This window comes from Sarcophilus harrisii, chromosome 3 (assembly GCF_902635505.1).
Source record: "Sarcophilus harrisii chromosome 3, mSarHar1.11, whole genome shotgun sequence".
NCBI classification, from domain to species: domain Eukaryota; kingdom Metazoa; phylum Chordata; class Mammalia; order Dasyuromorphia; family Dasyuridae; genus Sarcophilus; species Sarcophilus harrisii.
Genome location: NC_045428.1, coordinates 594,781,844 through 594,795,071, shown reverse-complemented (window position 1 = coordinate 594,795,071; position 13,228 = coordinate 594,781,844). Strand labels below are relative to the sequence as shown.

At 50.3% G+C, this 13,228-nt stretch overlaps 1 protein-coding gene across 3 annotated transcripts; it reads right to left on the bottom strand.

Annotated features, from left to right (window-relative positions):
- Positions 1-589: 589 nt before the first annotated feature.
- PAFAH1B3 (platelet activating factor acetylhydrolase 1b catalytic subunit 3) lies at positions 590-2,767 on the bottom strand. Of its 3 annotated transcripts, none has more exons than XM_031963251.1 (5): positions 2,508-2,767; positions 2,173-2,262; positions 1,613-1,802; positions 1,335-1,457; positions 590-904 (listed from the first exon to the last, which is right to left on the bottom strand). In XM_031963251.1, exons 1-5 carry the CDS (start codon positions 2,583-2,585, stop codon positions 738-740), a joined length of 648 nt encoding a protein of 215 aa, XP_031819111.1. In that variant the 5' UTR covers positions 2,586-2,767; the 3' UTR covers positions 590-737. The 3 variants fall into 3 exon arrangements, with proteins under 3 accessions (XP_031819111.1, XP_031819109.1, XP_031819110.1); XM_031963249.1 differs by having other exon boundaries at positions 1,613-1,732; positions 2,508-2,764; XM_031963250.1 differs by having other exon boundaries at positions 1,613-1,729; positions 2,508-2,754.
- Between the last annotated feature and the right edge of the window lie 10,461 nt (positions 2,768-13,228).

Here is a 13,228-nt window from a genome sequence, read left to right as displayed (position 1 = left end):
AGGGGCCTATCCAGAAGGGGCCCCAGAGGCCTCCCTGCCCGGGGCGAGACAAACTAGACTAGAAGGGAATGCAAGAATGGGGGGCTGGGGCACGGGAGGGGGAGGAGGCCCTTGTTCTAGTAGGATCCCCTCACAAGCCTCAAGGCGTGGGTAGGTGGGGCACTCTGGACATTCACGGTCTACCCCACATAAGTAGGCCTGGGAAGCACCAGTCACTCCCGCCCCGCCCCTCGCTGGCCCCCGGTGGGAGCTCTTTCCTTCCAGCTCTTAAGTCCCAAGCACGGCTTCCTGACCTTCCCATGGAAGAATTGGCAAGAAAGGGCAAACACTTAGCCCAAGTCAACCAGGAGGCTCCGGCCGCAGTCTGGGGTCAGCATGAGGACCCCTGGGGCTCGAGGTCTGCACACTTGGCCTCCTGGTCCGGTTCCTTGCCGAGCTCGGCTGACCTGCTTTTCCCAAGACACGGGGCTCGGCCTGGATCCCCAAGGGCTCCCAGGCAGGGTCTCCCGAGGCTGGGATGGGGCACCGGGAGGTCAGTGTTCCCCCCCAGGATTAAGACGGACGCAAAAGATGAGGCAGGAGGCCAGACTGGGGAGAGGGGGGTGTTTAATGAGGAGGGACTTCACGGGCCGGGCTCGAGCTGCGGGGGCCCCTGGCCGGCGGCGAGGAGGCGCAGGAGCAGAGCGTGCAAGGCCCTGCACACGGGCGTGTAGCCGAGGCGGGTCAGGTGCAGGTAGTCATACATGTCGTGGTGGCTGATGGTGCCGTCCGAGTGCACAAAGCCGGGGTCCGCGTCCAGGAAGTGAGCCCGGGGCCGGCCCGCCAGGGCGGTTCGCACCAGTTCGTTGACGCGGCGGTTCTTGTCCCTCAGTGGGTTGGGGTGCTGGCCTCTCGGCAGCAGGGCCTGGGAGACGGAGCAAGCCTGAGGGGGGCCTCCCCACTGCCATCGTGAAGCCGGTGGGACCCGGGGCTAAACCCCGTTCCCTCTCCAGCTCTGGAGGTTGACCTAGATTGTGCCAGTTCCCTGATTTGCCAATGAGCAACCTCCAGCTGGAGGGCAGAAGCTTCAGAACAGAGCTTGGGGACACGGGAGTCTCGGCTTGGCTGGGCAAACCCTTGCCCTCTTGAGTGCCTCCCTCTGCAGCATCCTGGCCCCCATCCCTTCTGTGACCTTACTGAGCCCCCTCCCCTCTGAGCTGCTCTCTTTCCTGTCACGTGGGGGCACGGGTGCCAAGGACCCTTCCCCAAGGCCTCCCAGCTCTGGGGTCTGCCCCTGAGGGCAAGGCAAAGAGAAGGCTCCGGGGGGGCCCTCCCTCCCCGTCCCAGCCTCTTACCAGCACGACCACTCTTGCCTGGGGCTGCCGCTGGTTCACCAGGCCCACGATGGCCTCGATTCCAGCCGCCACCTGCTCTGCCGTGTGCCCGTAGTTGTTGGTCCCCACCCAGACCACCACGATCTGGAAAGGGCGAGACCGATGAGAGGGGGGCGCCGCCTCCCGGGGGCTGTGACCCATGAAAGGGGGGCGCCGCCTCCCGGGGGCTGTGACCGCCGTCCCAGCGACCTGAGGAGAGGGGGCCCGGCCCCCCGGACGGCCCGGCCCGGCTCCCTCACCTTGGGACGGATGTGCTCCAGCTCCCCGTTCTCCAGCCGCCACAGCACGTGCTGAGTGCTGTCCCCACTGATCCCAAAGTTGAGCGCGTGCAGAGGAGAGAAGAGTTCCCGCCAGAGCTGCTGGGGCAGAAACGGGCATGGGACGGCTCCGTCCCTCAGGTAAGCCCCCTCCCCCGGGCAGGACCCGCGTCTACAGTCGGAGGAAATGCCCCCAAAGAAGGCGCCCCTGGGTTGGCCCTAGGCAGGCCAGACCGGGGCCCCCTCAGAAGAGCGGCCTCTGCTCACCACCGGGCAGATGGGAGCCCCAGGTGGTGACCCCTGCAGGGTCCTGCCCCAGGGGGCCTCCGCAGAGATGGGCTCTGCCCCCCAGGCCCCACCCCCGCCAGCTCTGCCCCCAGGAATGCCCCTTCCCCCGCCAGCAGTGACTTCTGTGCCCCCAAGTTGGGGGGGGGGCGGCTCTGGCCTGACAGCAGCGCCCTCGGAAGCCCCGCCCCCACGCCCGGCCCTGGGCCTGCGCCCCGCCCCCGCGGCCCCGCCGTTTTGGGGAGGGGGCGCCTCACCTCGCACTGGTGCAGCAGCTGCACCAGGGAGTCCCCGATGAAGACCACCTCGGGCTCCTTGTCCTTGCTGTCCGCCACGAAGCGGTAGTGCTGCAGAGGGCACGGGTCACTCGGGTCCGGCGGGGGCCTCGGACAAGGACGGTCCCCGCCCCCTCCCCACCGCGGCTGACTCGGGCCCCGAGGTCACACTGGGGCCTGGCCGAGCCCCCCCCCCACCGCACTCGCGCCTCAGTTTCCCTGGCTGTGGAATGGGCGCAGGGAGCGGCCGGGAGAGGAGGTGAGAAGGGGTGGGGTGCGACTCCCTCGGCCCCCCCCCCGCGGCCCGGGACCCTCACCAGGGACATCCAGCGCCCGTCGCCCTGCACGTCCTGGCCCGGGGCCGGGGTGCTGGCCGGGTTGTGATCTCCGCTCATCGCGGCCTGGGCGGCTGCTGCTGCTGCGGCGGCGATCCCGAGGTCAGCCCGGCTCCCGGACTCCTCCTCGCGTCTCCCCCGCGCCGGCTCTCAGCCTGCCGCGCTCCCCCCGCCGCCGCGCGCGATGGTCCCGCCCGCAGTCCGGGACAATGAGCCCCCTCCCAACCCCCGCCCGCCGCGGACAATGGGCCGCCCCGCCCCGCGACTAGGCCGGGCGCGCCCATTGCGCTCGGGGCGGGGGGCGCCGTCTCCCCCCCCGCGGAAGGACGGGATGGACGCGTCGGCCTCACCTCCGGGATCCGGCTCCGGCGCCCACGCGGCGCTGGGGACTGGGCCGAGCTCGGGGCGAGACCATTCCGCACCGGGGGGGGGAGGGCGAGGCCATTCACGGGGGGAGGGGCGAGGCCATTCCGCACCGGGGGGGGGGGGCGAGAGCGCGACCGGGAGAGAAGGAGCCCTTAGCGAGCGCCGACGCGGGGCCCGGCCCGTGTTAGCGCTTTGCCAGCAGTCCCGTCCTCCGGTCACCCCCGCGCTGGCGGCTTCATTTCCTTTTTGCGGGCGAGGAAGCCGAGGCAGGCGGCGGCCAAGGGCCGCCGCTGGGCCCGCGGAGGATTCGAACTCGGCTTTTCCCGACTCCGGAGCCTTTTGCCTTCTCGGTCACGGCTCGCGGTCTCCAACCCCGCGTCCTGCTCCCGGCCTCCGGCCGCCCCTTCGCCCCCGGCAGCCGGGAACTAGTGTGCCCCTCCGCCCTCCCCGCCGGGGCCAGGGGCCCTTCCCGCGTCCGGGCGCCTCGTCCCCCGGAAAGACCCCTCCCCCTGGAAGCCCTCCCGGACTGCCCCCGGCTCTCAGGCGGCTGCCCCCGGCTCTCAGGCGGCTGCCCGGGGGTCTCAGGCGGCTGCCCCCGGGGTCTCAGGCGGCTGCCCCCGGGGGTCTCAGGCGGCTGCCCCGGGGTCTCAGGCGGCTGCCCCCGGGGGTCTCAGGCGGCTGCCCCGGGGTCTCAGGCGGCTGCCCCCGGGGGTCTCAGGCGGCTGCCCCCGGGGGTCTCAGGCGGCTGCCCCGCATCTCGCCGGGTCATATGGCCCAAAGCTCCTCCCCTCCATCAAACTGATCAGAGAATAGGGACCAACCTCCCGGAGACCATTATTAGTCACCATCAGAAAGAACAAAGGAAGCAATTATTAGGCACCAACACATCGCTAAGCATGAGGGAGGTGCAAATCAAAGCCGCTCTGAGATCCCGCCTCCCGCCCACCGCGGGAGCCCAGACGGCCCGAGTCGGAAGGGCCGCGCCAGGCCCGCGGCCCAGGCATTGTGGGTGGGCTTGTGAGCCGCTCAGAACCGGTCCGGAAAGCCGCCGCCGGGCCCGGATTCTCGGTTCCGACGTCGGGCACGGAACCCCGTAGGTTGTTGCTAAGAGAAAGGCTCAACGGGCATCAAAATAGTTAATGTGACAACCCCGAATATAAACGGCCGTTACCCTGGGTTTTTTCTTCTTCCTATTTGTTATGAAGGGAAAAGCGAGTTCAACGAAGCCAGACAAACAGCAGGAACCCCAAAAGATTTTCCTTTTGGTTTCCTCCCCCCCGGGTTTTCCCCCCCCCTCCAGACTTAGGGGAGCCCTGCCCGCCCCCCTTTCCCCTCTTAAAAATTTCCGGTCCGTTTGGCCCCCCCCTTCCTCCTTCCTCCTTTCCTCCTCCTCTTCTTTCCTCCTTCCTTCTCCTCTTTCCTCCTCCTCCCTCCTCCTCCCTTTTTCCTCCTCCTTTCCCTCCTCCCCTCTTCTTTTTCCCCCCTTTCCCCCTTTTCCTTTCCCCTCCCCCTTCCTCCCCCTTTCCTTTTCCTCCCCTTTTCCCCCCTTTCCCCCCTCCCTTTTACCCCCTTTTTCCCCCTTCCTTTCCTTTTTCTTTCCCCCCCCCTTTTCCCCTTTCCCCCCTTTTTTTTTTCTTCCCCCCTTAATCCTCCTTTCCTCCTCCTCCTTCTTTCCTCCTTCTTCTCCCTCTTATCCTCCTTCCCTCCTCCTCCTCTTCTCCTCCTCTTCCTCTTCCTCCTCCTCCCTGCTTGTCAAATGGGACCACTGGGGCAGCTTAGAGATGTCCTGTTGGAAGGCCTACCACCCCCCGCCCCCTGCTCTGAAGGCTCTCATAGGTCTCTCCCATAAGCCACCAAAGCAGATTCCCACGTTCAGTGGCTACTCTCCTGCATTGTCCTGCATTGTCCCTTTACCTTGCCTTCTCCTTCCTGGGGAGGACAAAATGTCTGGATCTCACAAAGGAAATGAGAGGAAGAAGAAAGCATTCTACCTACACCACATTTGAACTCAGCAGGAGCACAGTTCTGTCCCCGTGGATAAGTCCTTGTCCTAGAGCCAATGTCCAAACAGGAGCCATCAGCAGGGATACCTTGCGGTCGTTTTCCATCCCTTGGTCTAAACCACTACCCGATTATGGACCTGGGATAAATGATCACGAGAGAGCCAATAAGGCAACTGTCTGCCTTGGATAAGTCCTTGCAAAATTCCAACTTATTTTATTCAGTCCCATGCTCTTTCCACTCAAAATCTTTTTAGATCTTGACTCTGCCCTCCAATGTGCTAGAAGTCCATTCCACTTTTGTGTTAGCTACAAATTTTTCTTTTTAAAATTGTATTTGGAAAAAAAAAAGTATATACAATAAATAAATAAAAGAGAATATCGTGCCTAGCAGAACAACAGGGAGGATTCAAAATATATAACAACAAATACCAGGTTCAGAAAGTATATTAGGAGAAAAAAATTTTTTCTTGAGGTTCCATCTTTATTTCCTTGTAAATTGCTCTTTTGTTCTCTGTTGCACTCCTTTTTTACTTTATTCTTTTTTTTCCTCTCTTTTGTCCTTCCCCACCCCCAAACAGGCTATAGTTAAAAAGGACATATTTATGTATGATATGATATCTACAAATCTTACAAGTGTGTGAGTCGTTAGTAAAAATGGAGCAAATCGCCCTGGGGACTTCCAAAATGACATTCGAAATCCATAACCGCTTAGGAATTAAGCATACCATGCCCTGGGCACTGGGTACCCACAGGTGCTGAGTACACAGACACAGAAGGGAAACAACTTCTGGCCTCTTGGAGGTAGTAGAGCCTCTAAATGGAGAGAGTCCTGATTCTGGAGCTGAGTTCAAATCCTGCCATAGATGTTTATTAGCCATGTGACCCCAGGCAAATCATTTAACGTCTTTCTGCTTAGTTTCTTTATTACTAAAATGAGGATGATAAAAAGCACACTTAGCTTATATGGAGGATAGCTGAGGATCACCTGAGTGTACTATATGCAAAGTGTGAGTTGGACGTTATCCGGCTTTCTATGAAAGAGTCGTAATGAACACGCATTCATACAAGGGCGCCAAAAATGAGGTGATTTGAGAGGAGGGCATGGAGAATGTCAGAGCGAGGCAGGCCCTCCGGAGGAGAACTGAAAAGGCTTCAGGGAACTGGTGTTTCACCTGGCAGGGGAATTAGGGATTCTGAAGGCAGAGGAAAAGGGAGAGAGTGTTCCAGGCAGGAGGCTCAGCCAGGGTAAAAGCAAGGAGGTGGGAAACAGTGATCTGCTTCATGAGGAACCAGTTTGTACCTATAGGAATCATGAAGACTGAAAAAATAGGCAAGGAGGAATTGAAGAATCTAGTGGTAATTGAAATTTTTTAAAAGATATTTGTTGAGGGGCAGCTAATTGGTGCAATGGATACAGTCCCAGCCCTGAAGTCAGGAGGAACTGAGTTCAAATCTGACTCAGACACTTAACACTTCCTGGCTGAGTGACCCTGGCAAGTCACTCAACCCCAATTGACTCAGCAAAAAATAAAATAAAAAAAAAAGATTTTTATTTCATTAAATGTCTCCCAATTACATTAAAATTTTAATACTGAATTTTAAAATTACATTTGAAAATGTTTATTTCATTAAATATTTCCCGATTCTGTGCAGATTTTTTTAAAGATTCATTTTTAACAAATTTTCATTGATCTTTCTTTACATTTCCCTCTTTCTCGCAGCGTTTCTTCCAGAGAACCATCTCATCTAAAAAATTTTCAATGAAAAGAAAAAGGAGGAAGGAACTGAACAAAACTGATCAATATATTGGGAAAGTCTGCCCCCAAAATAGGAATATTGCAGACGGGCAAACCCTCATTTCTACAGAGAAATTGCTGGTGGTGGTGGGGGTCTTATAACTCTTCTTTAGAGACAATCTGGTTCTTTCTAGTCTCTTGCCATTCCCCTTCAAGGACGTTGTGGGGATATCTCTGCATGCAGCCCTGGCAGAAAGTGGGACAGAATGGATGTGGCTTCCCACCCTTCCGAGAGGGAGAGCTGGATTTCTGCCAGGAACCGGAAGCTGGCTCCCTCCTGCCCACTGCTGTCCTAGGAGAAGGGAGCACCAGGCTACAGGGACATCTGCTCCCTCAAACAGTAGTAGTTGGGGCAGTTAGGGGCACCCTTTTCTGGTCTCTAGTTAGGGGGAGTTGGACCCCAAGTTTTATATTCAAAGCTCCCCCCGAATGCCAGTTCTACAGTGAACACGCAAAACGAGTTGCAAAGAAACAAGTCTGGGGAGAAAAGAAATCTGAGGAAAGAAAAAGAAACCAGAGGAAGTTTACATAGGAGAATATATACCAGAGACAGAGACAGAGAGACAAAGACAGAGTGGGAAGGAGTGGGGAAGAGACACACACACAGAGGGAGAATGACTATATATCAGATACACAATGAAGTTTACAGCTGGGGTTGGGATTGGAGGAGGCAGCGAGGGAGGTTAAGGGAGAAGAGACAGAGACAGAGTGGAGAGAGTCACAGAGACAGACAGAGGGAGAGGAAGGGAGGGAGGGAGGGAGGACGGACGCATGGAAGGACAGAGAGCTCTAAATCTCAGTAAGGAAAGGCCCCCCAGAGTCCCTAAGGTGGGGCGAGCTTGGGGGGCCCGAAGGGGACTGCTTACTCCTTTTATGTCGGCTCCTTGCCCGAGTCTTTCCCTTCAGGTCCACGTGCCCCTCGAAGTGGGAGCCGGAAGTGCCCCAGATCCAGAGATGGGAGAGATTTGGAGAAGCCAGTGGGACTCTGGGTGGGGTGCAAGAAAGTGACTCCGGAGACCAAGGCGTCTCCCGCCCCCCTCCTCCCCCTCCCCCTCCCCCCCGGCTGCCCAGCTCCGCTTCTAACAAGGGCCAGACACTGGCCTTTTCATGAGAGTCCCCCAGCAAAGGGCTTTAGGACTCGGGGAAGTTTCCATTTATACAGTTAAAAATCATTGTATAAATCACTGAGAAGACTGCAAAGACCTCTGATGAAAAATGCTGGCCACTTCCAGAGAAAGAGCTCATGGGATCTGAGTGCAGATCGAAGCATAATTTCTTTCTTTTTTTTTTTCCTTCCTTCCTTCTTTCTTTCTTTCTTTCTTCCTCCCTCCCTCCTTTCCTTCCTTCCTTCCTTTCCTTCTTTTCTTTTTTTCCTTCCTTCCTTCCTTCTTTCATTCTTTCTTTCTTTCTTCCTCCCTCCCTCTTTCCTTCCTTTCCTTCTTTTTTCTTTTTCCTTCTTTCCTTCTTTCTTTTCCTTCCTTCCTTTTCTTCTTTGTTCCTTTCCTTCTTCCTTCCTTTCTTTCCTCTTTATTTTTTTCTTTTTCTTCCTTGCTTCCTTTCTTTCCTTCTTTCTTTCCTCCTTTTTTCTTTCTTGTTTTTCTCTTTCTTTCTTTCTTCCTCCCTCCCTTCCTCCTTTCTTTCCTCCCTTCTTTTCTCCCTCTTTCCCTCTCTTCATTTTCTTTCTCAACATTGCTAATATAAAAATATGTTTTGCATGATTGCACATGTGTGACCTATATCAATTTATTTGTCTTTTCAATGAGGGGCAACAGGAAGAAGAAAGGGAAATATTTTAGAACTCAAATTTTGAAAAAGTTAAAATATGTTTTTGTATGTAATTGGAAAAAATTTTAAATAAAAATTTTAAAATAAAATCAGTGTATATATTGTTTTGTGGGCTCTGATTATTTCCTTTGCATTTATGTAAATCATTTTGTGTTTTTTTTATCATATCCATCATTCTTAAAGCATAGTAAAATTTCATTTCATTCAAGTACCATAATTTGTTTAGACATTCCCCAATCAGTAGGTGTCTATTTTGTTCCAGTTCTTTGTTACAACAAATAAATGTTGCTATAAATATTTTTATGTAGATGGGATCATTTTTCTTATCAATAACCTCATTAAGGGTACATACTTAGTAGTGGAAGCCATTGGAGTTGGTAGAGTAGAGAAATAACATGGTCTGCCAAAGGTGTAATTCATCTGAGCCTGGTGTCTTAGGCTCATAAAAGGCAACTACGTTCTCTTTCACTATCTTCTTATATGGGAATTTTAAATGTATATCTATATCCTTCTTCTGGCCAAGTGGTCTATAGATCTCTTCCAAGCCCAACTTGTTTTTCTGTCTCCCTCCCTTGATTCCCACCTTAATGCTCTTTACCACCTCCGGTTCCTGGATATCCTAACACAAGATTCTTTTCCATTTGCTTGACTACTTCTTCTCAGGCTCCTTTAATGGGATTTTTGAATCCCATCACTACCACTGTGTCTTCTAATCGGGGGGGTGCAGATAAATGTTTAACAACTGACTTTTCATCTGATTCTTTTTGTACAGCAAAATAACGTTTTGGTCATGTATACTTATTGTGTATCTAATTTATATTTTAATGTATTTAACATCTACTGGTCATCCTGCCATCTAGGGGAGGGGGTGGGGGGGGTAAGAGGTGAAAAATTGGAACAAGAGGTTTTGCAATTGTTAATGCTGTAAAGGTACCCATGCATATAACCTGTAAATAAAAGGCTATTAAATAAAAATAAAAAAAAATAAAGAAAGAATGGGCTCCTTTAAACCCAAATGTTTAAAAAAACAAAACAAAAAAAAAAAACAACTGACTTTTCAGGGGACAGGGGTTGTACTCATGACATCCTTCAAAGTTTAATCTGAGTCATTAACATTTTTTCCATAGGAAGGGGCCCCACGTGTGCAAAAATGTTTGTGGCAGCCTTTGTGGTGGCAAGAAACTGGAAACTGAGTGGCTGCCCATCAGTGAGGAGATGGCTGAATAAGTTATGGGATATGAATGTTATGGAATATTATTGTTCTATAAGAAATGAGCAACAGGATGATTTCAAAAAGGTCTGGAGAAAATGACAGGAACTGATGCTGAGTGAAACGAGCAGAACCAGGAGATCACTGTACACAGCAACAGCAAGATTATATGATGATCAATTCTGAGGGACGTGGCTCTCTTCAACAATGAGAGGATGCAGGCCAGTTCCAATGATCTTATGATGAAGAGAGCCATCTACACCCAGAGAGAGGCCTGTGGGAACTGAGTGTGGATCCCAACATAGCATTCTCACTCTCTCTGTTGTTGTTCGCTTGCATTTTGTTTTCTTTCTCATTTTCTATCCTTTTGGATCTGATTTTTCTTGTGCAGCAAGAGCATTGTATAAATATGTATGCATATATTAGATTTAACATGTTTTCATTATGTTTAACATATGTTAGATTACATGCTATCTATGGGGGAAGGGGAAGAAATTGTTTTTCAAGGGTCAATGTTGACAAAATTATTCTGGCATATGTTTTGAAAATAAAAAACTTCCTTCAATTAAAAAAAAAAAAAAAAACACATTTCCTCCATCACTTTCTTAAGTCTAGACAACCCACAGAACAATAAATGAAGCCCTGATTTGTAGTATCTTTTAATTTCTCAGGTGTAAATGCTCAAACTGAAAATTAGCTATTGGTTCTCCTGCACATCCCTGACCTCCAAATCTCTGTTCTCTTTCTCTCTTTTTTTCCTGCTCTGTCTCACTTGGTGATCTCCCAAGCATTTCGTTAAAGTCTTCCAATTCCAATTATCATTGCTATGGAGATGTGTGACTGCCTTTTTGCTTCCTTGTTGCACTGTGCGAGGTTTCTCCCCTGACCCTTACAGAGATGATTCTCAACTCTATAAATCCAGCCCTAATTTCTCTACTGAGCGATCATCTCACATTAGTTGCCTATTGAACATTTCAAACTGGACAGCCCATAAGTATTTCTCTGTCTCTGTCTCTCTGTCTCTGTCTCTCTCTTTTTTTTTTGGGGGGGGGGGGCGTCAATCAGGTTTAAGCTTGCCCAGGGTCACATAACTAGTAAATGCCTGGGGTCAGATTTGAACTCAGGTCCTCCTGACTCCAGAGCTGATGCTTTATCCACTTTGGCACCTAGGGCCCTTAAGCATTTCACACACTTCATGCCCAAGCAGAGCCCACTATCTCCACTCTCTTCCAAACTTCTCTATTACTGTTGAGAACACTGCCATCAATCCTCTAGTAACCCAGGTTCATCCCCTTGGTCATCCTTGACTCCTTTCTTCCTTTCTCTCTGTCTCTATATCTCTGTCTCTATCATTGTCTCTTTCTGTCTCTGTCTCCCTGCCTCTGTGTCTGTCTTTCTCTCTCTGTCTTCCTATCTCTCTGTCTCTGTCTTTCTCTGTCTCTGTCTTCTTATCTCCCTGTCTCTCTCTGCCTTTCTGTCTCTGTCTCTCTGTGTGTCTCTTTCTTTGTCTCTGTCTTTCTGTCTCTTTCTCTCTGTGTCTCTGTTTCTTTGTCTCTGTCTCACTGTGTCTCTCTCTGTCTCTATTTCGTTCTGTTTGTCTCTGTCTCACTGTCTCTCTCTGTCTCCCTGTCTCTTTGTCTCTGTCTTTCTGTATCTCTCTCTTTGTCTTTCACCCCATACATTGCCTAACAGATCTTGCGCTCCACAGCTTCTCTAATGTACAAGCCTTCTCTACCAACATGGCCACAACCCAAGTCCAAGTCCTGGGTCTCTTGCTGATGCTGGTGAGTAGAGAGAATGCCAGAAGACCTGAGTTCAGATGGGAGCTCACCCACCTACCAGCTATTGCAGAGAGTGATTGAAGCACTTGGTGACCACGGTTTACCAGAAAGGCACCGAACTGCGCTGGTCAATATTCTTCAGGTAGGAGATCTTTTCACAGTGAAACTTTGGACCCATCCCTTTCTCCCTTCCCTTGAGTAGGACATTTTTTTCTCGAGCTTAACACAGAACCCAGTGAGTAGTAAGCACCTAATGAATGTTTGTTGATTGTTGTTTGATTGAAAAAAAAAGATACTCCTTCCTTGTGCCTTGGATAATTTTGGTTCTTTACAAATTCAGCAATAAATGAGATGAAGCAAATCAGTTCCAATGGAGCAGTAATGAACCGAACCAGCTACACCCAGCGAAAGAACTCTGGGAGATAACTAAGAACCACTACATAGAATTCCCAATTCCTATATTTTTGCCCCCCTGCATTTTGGATTTCCTTCCCAGGCTAATTATACAATATTTCAGAGTCTGATTCTTTTTGTACAGCAAAATAACGGTTTGGACATGTAAACTTATTTTGTATTTAATGTATACTTTAATATATTTAACACATACTGGTCATCCTGCCATCTAGGGGAGGAGATGGGGGGAAGGAGGGGAAAAATTGGAACAAAAGGTTTGGCAAATGTCAATGCTGTAAAATTACCTGTGCATATAACTTGTAAATAAAAAGCTATTAAAAAATTAAAAAAAAAAACCATAACAACAACAACAACAAAAAATTCAGCTATAACCCTCCTTGGCCATACTCCAAGCACTCTACCAAGTGGCCCCTCTGAGGGTCATTCTTCTTACCTAAAGGAATAACTTCAGTTCACCTTGTTTACTAAACATATTTTTATTGTGAATATTTCATTTTTCCGAGTACGTGTAAAACAAATTTAGGGTTTTTTTTGTAAAGTTTTGCGTTCTTAGCCACGTTTTATGTCATAATTTTTTTTCCATTAACAAGTATTTATTTTGTTTGTAGCAGTTCTTTCTGTGTTGGCAAAGAAGTGGAAAATGAGTAGATGTCCATCGATCAGGAGATGGCTGAATAAGTAATAGTACCTGAAGATAATGGAATATTATTCTTCTATAGAAAATGATGAACAGGCTGATTTCAGAAAGGCCCGGAAAGATTTACTGATGCCGAGTGAAAGAAGCAGAACCAGGGAAACACTATACACTGCAACAGCAGGATTGTGTGATGAGCAATTTGGAGAGACTTGATCCTTCTCAGAGGGGAATTCAAATAAACTTTGGATTGAAACCTCCATCTGAATCCAGAGAGAGAATAGTGGGGACTAAATGTAAGTCAACACATGCTATGTTCACCCCCCCTTTTTTTCTTCTATTTTTTTTTCTGTGTCATAAATCGATATATGTTATGTTCACTTCCCCCATTTTCTTCTTTTTTTCTTTCTCATAAATCAACACATGCTATGTTCATTTCCCTTCCCTTTCTTCCTTTTTGTAAATCAACACATTCTATGTTCATTTCCCGCCCTTTTCTTCTTTTTTCTTTCTTGTAAATCATCACATGCTGTGTTCATTTCCCTTCCCTTTCTTCTTTCTTGTAAATCATCACATGCTATGTTCATTTCCCCCCTTTTCTTCTTTTTTTTCTTTTTCATAAATCAACACATGCTATATTCACTTCCCCCTTTTTTCTTGTTTTTTTTTCTCTTTCATGATTTTTCCCTTTTGTTCTGATTTTTCTTTCCCAAC

Coding starts and splice junctions, on each gene's coding strand:
- PAFAH1B3 (XM_031963249.1), bottom strand. CDS start 2,585: ATGAGCGGAGATCACAACCCGGCCAGCACCCCGGCCCCGGGCCAGGAC. Junction 1,733..2,172: donor AGCTGCTGCACCAGTGCGAG/GTGAGGCGCCCC, acceptor TTTCTGCCCCAG/CAGCTCTGGCGGGAACTCTT. Junction 905..1,334: donor AGGCAAGAGTGGTCGTGCTG/GTAAGAGGCTGG, acceptor TCCGTCTCCCAG/GCCCTGCTGCCGAGAGGCCA.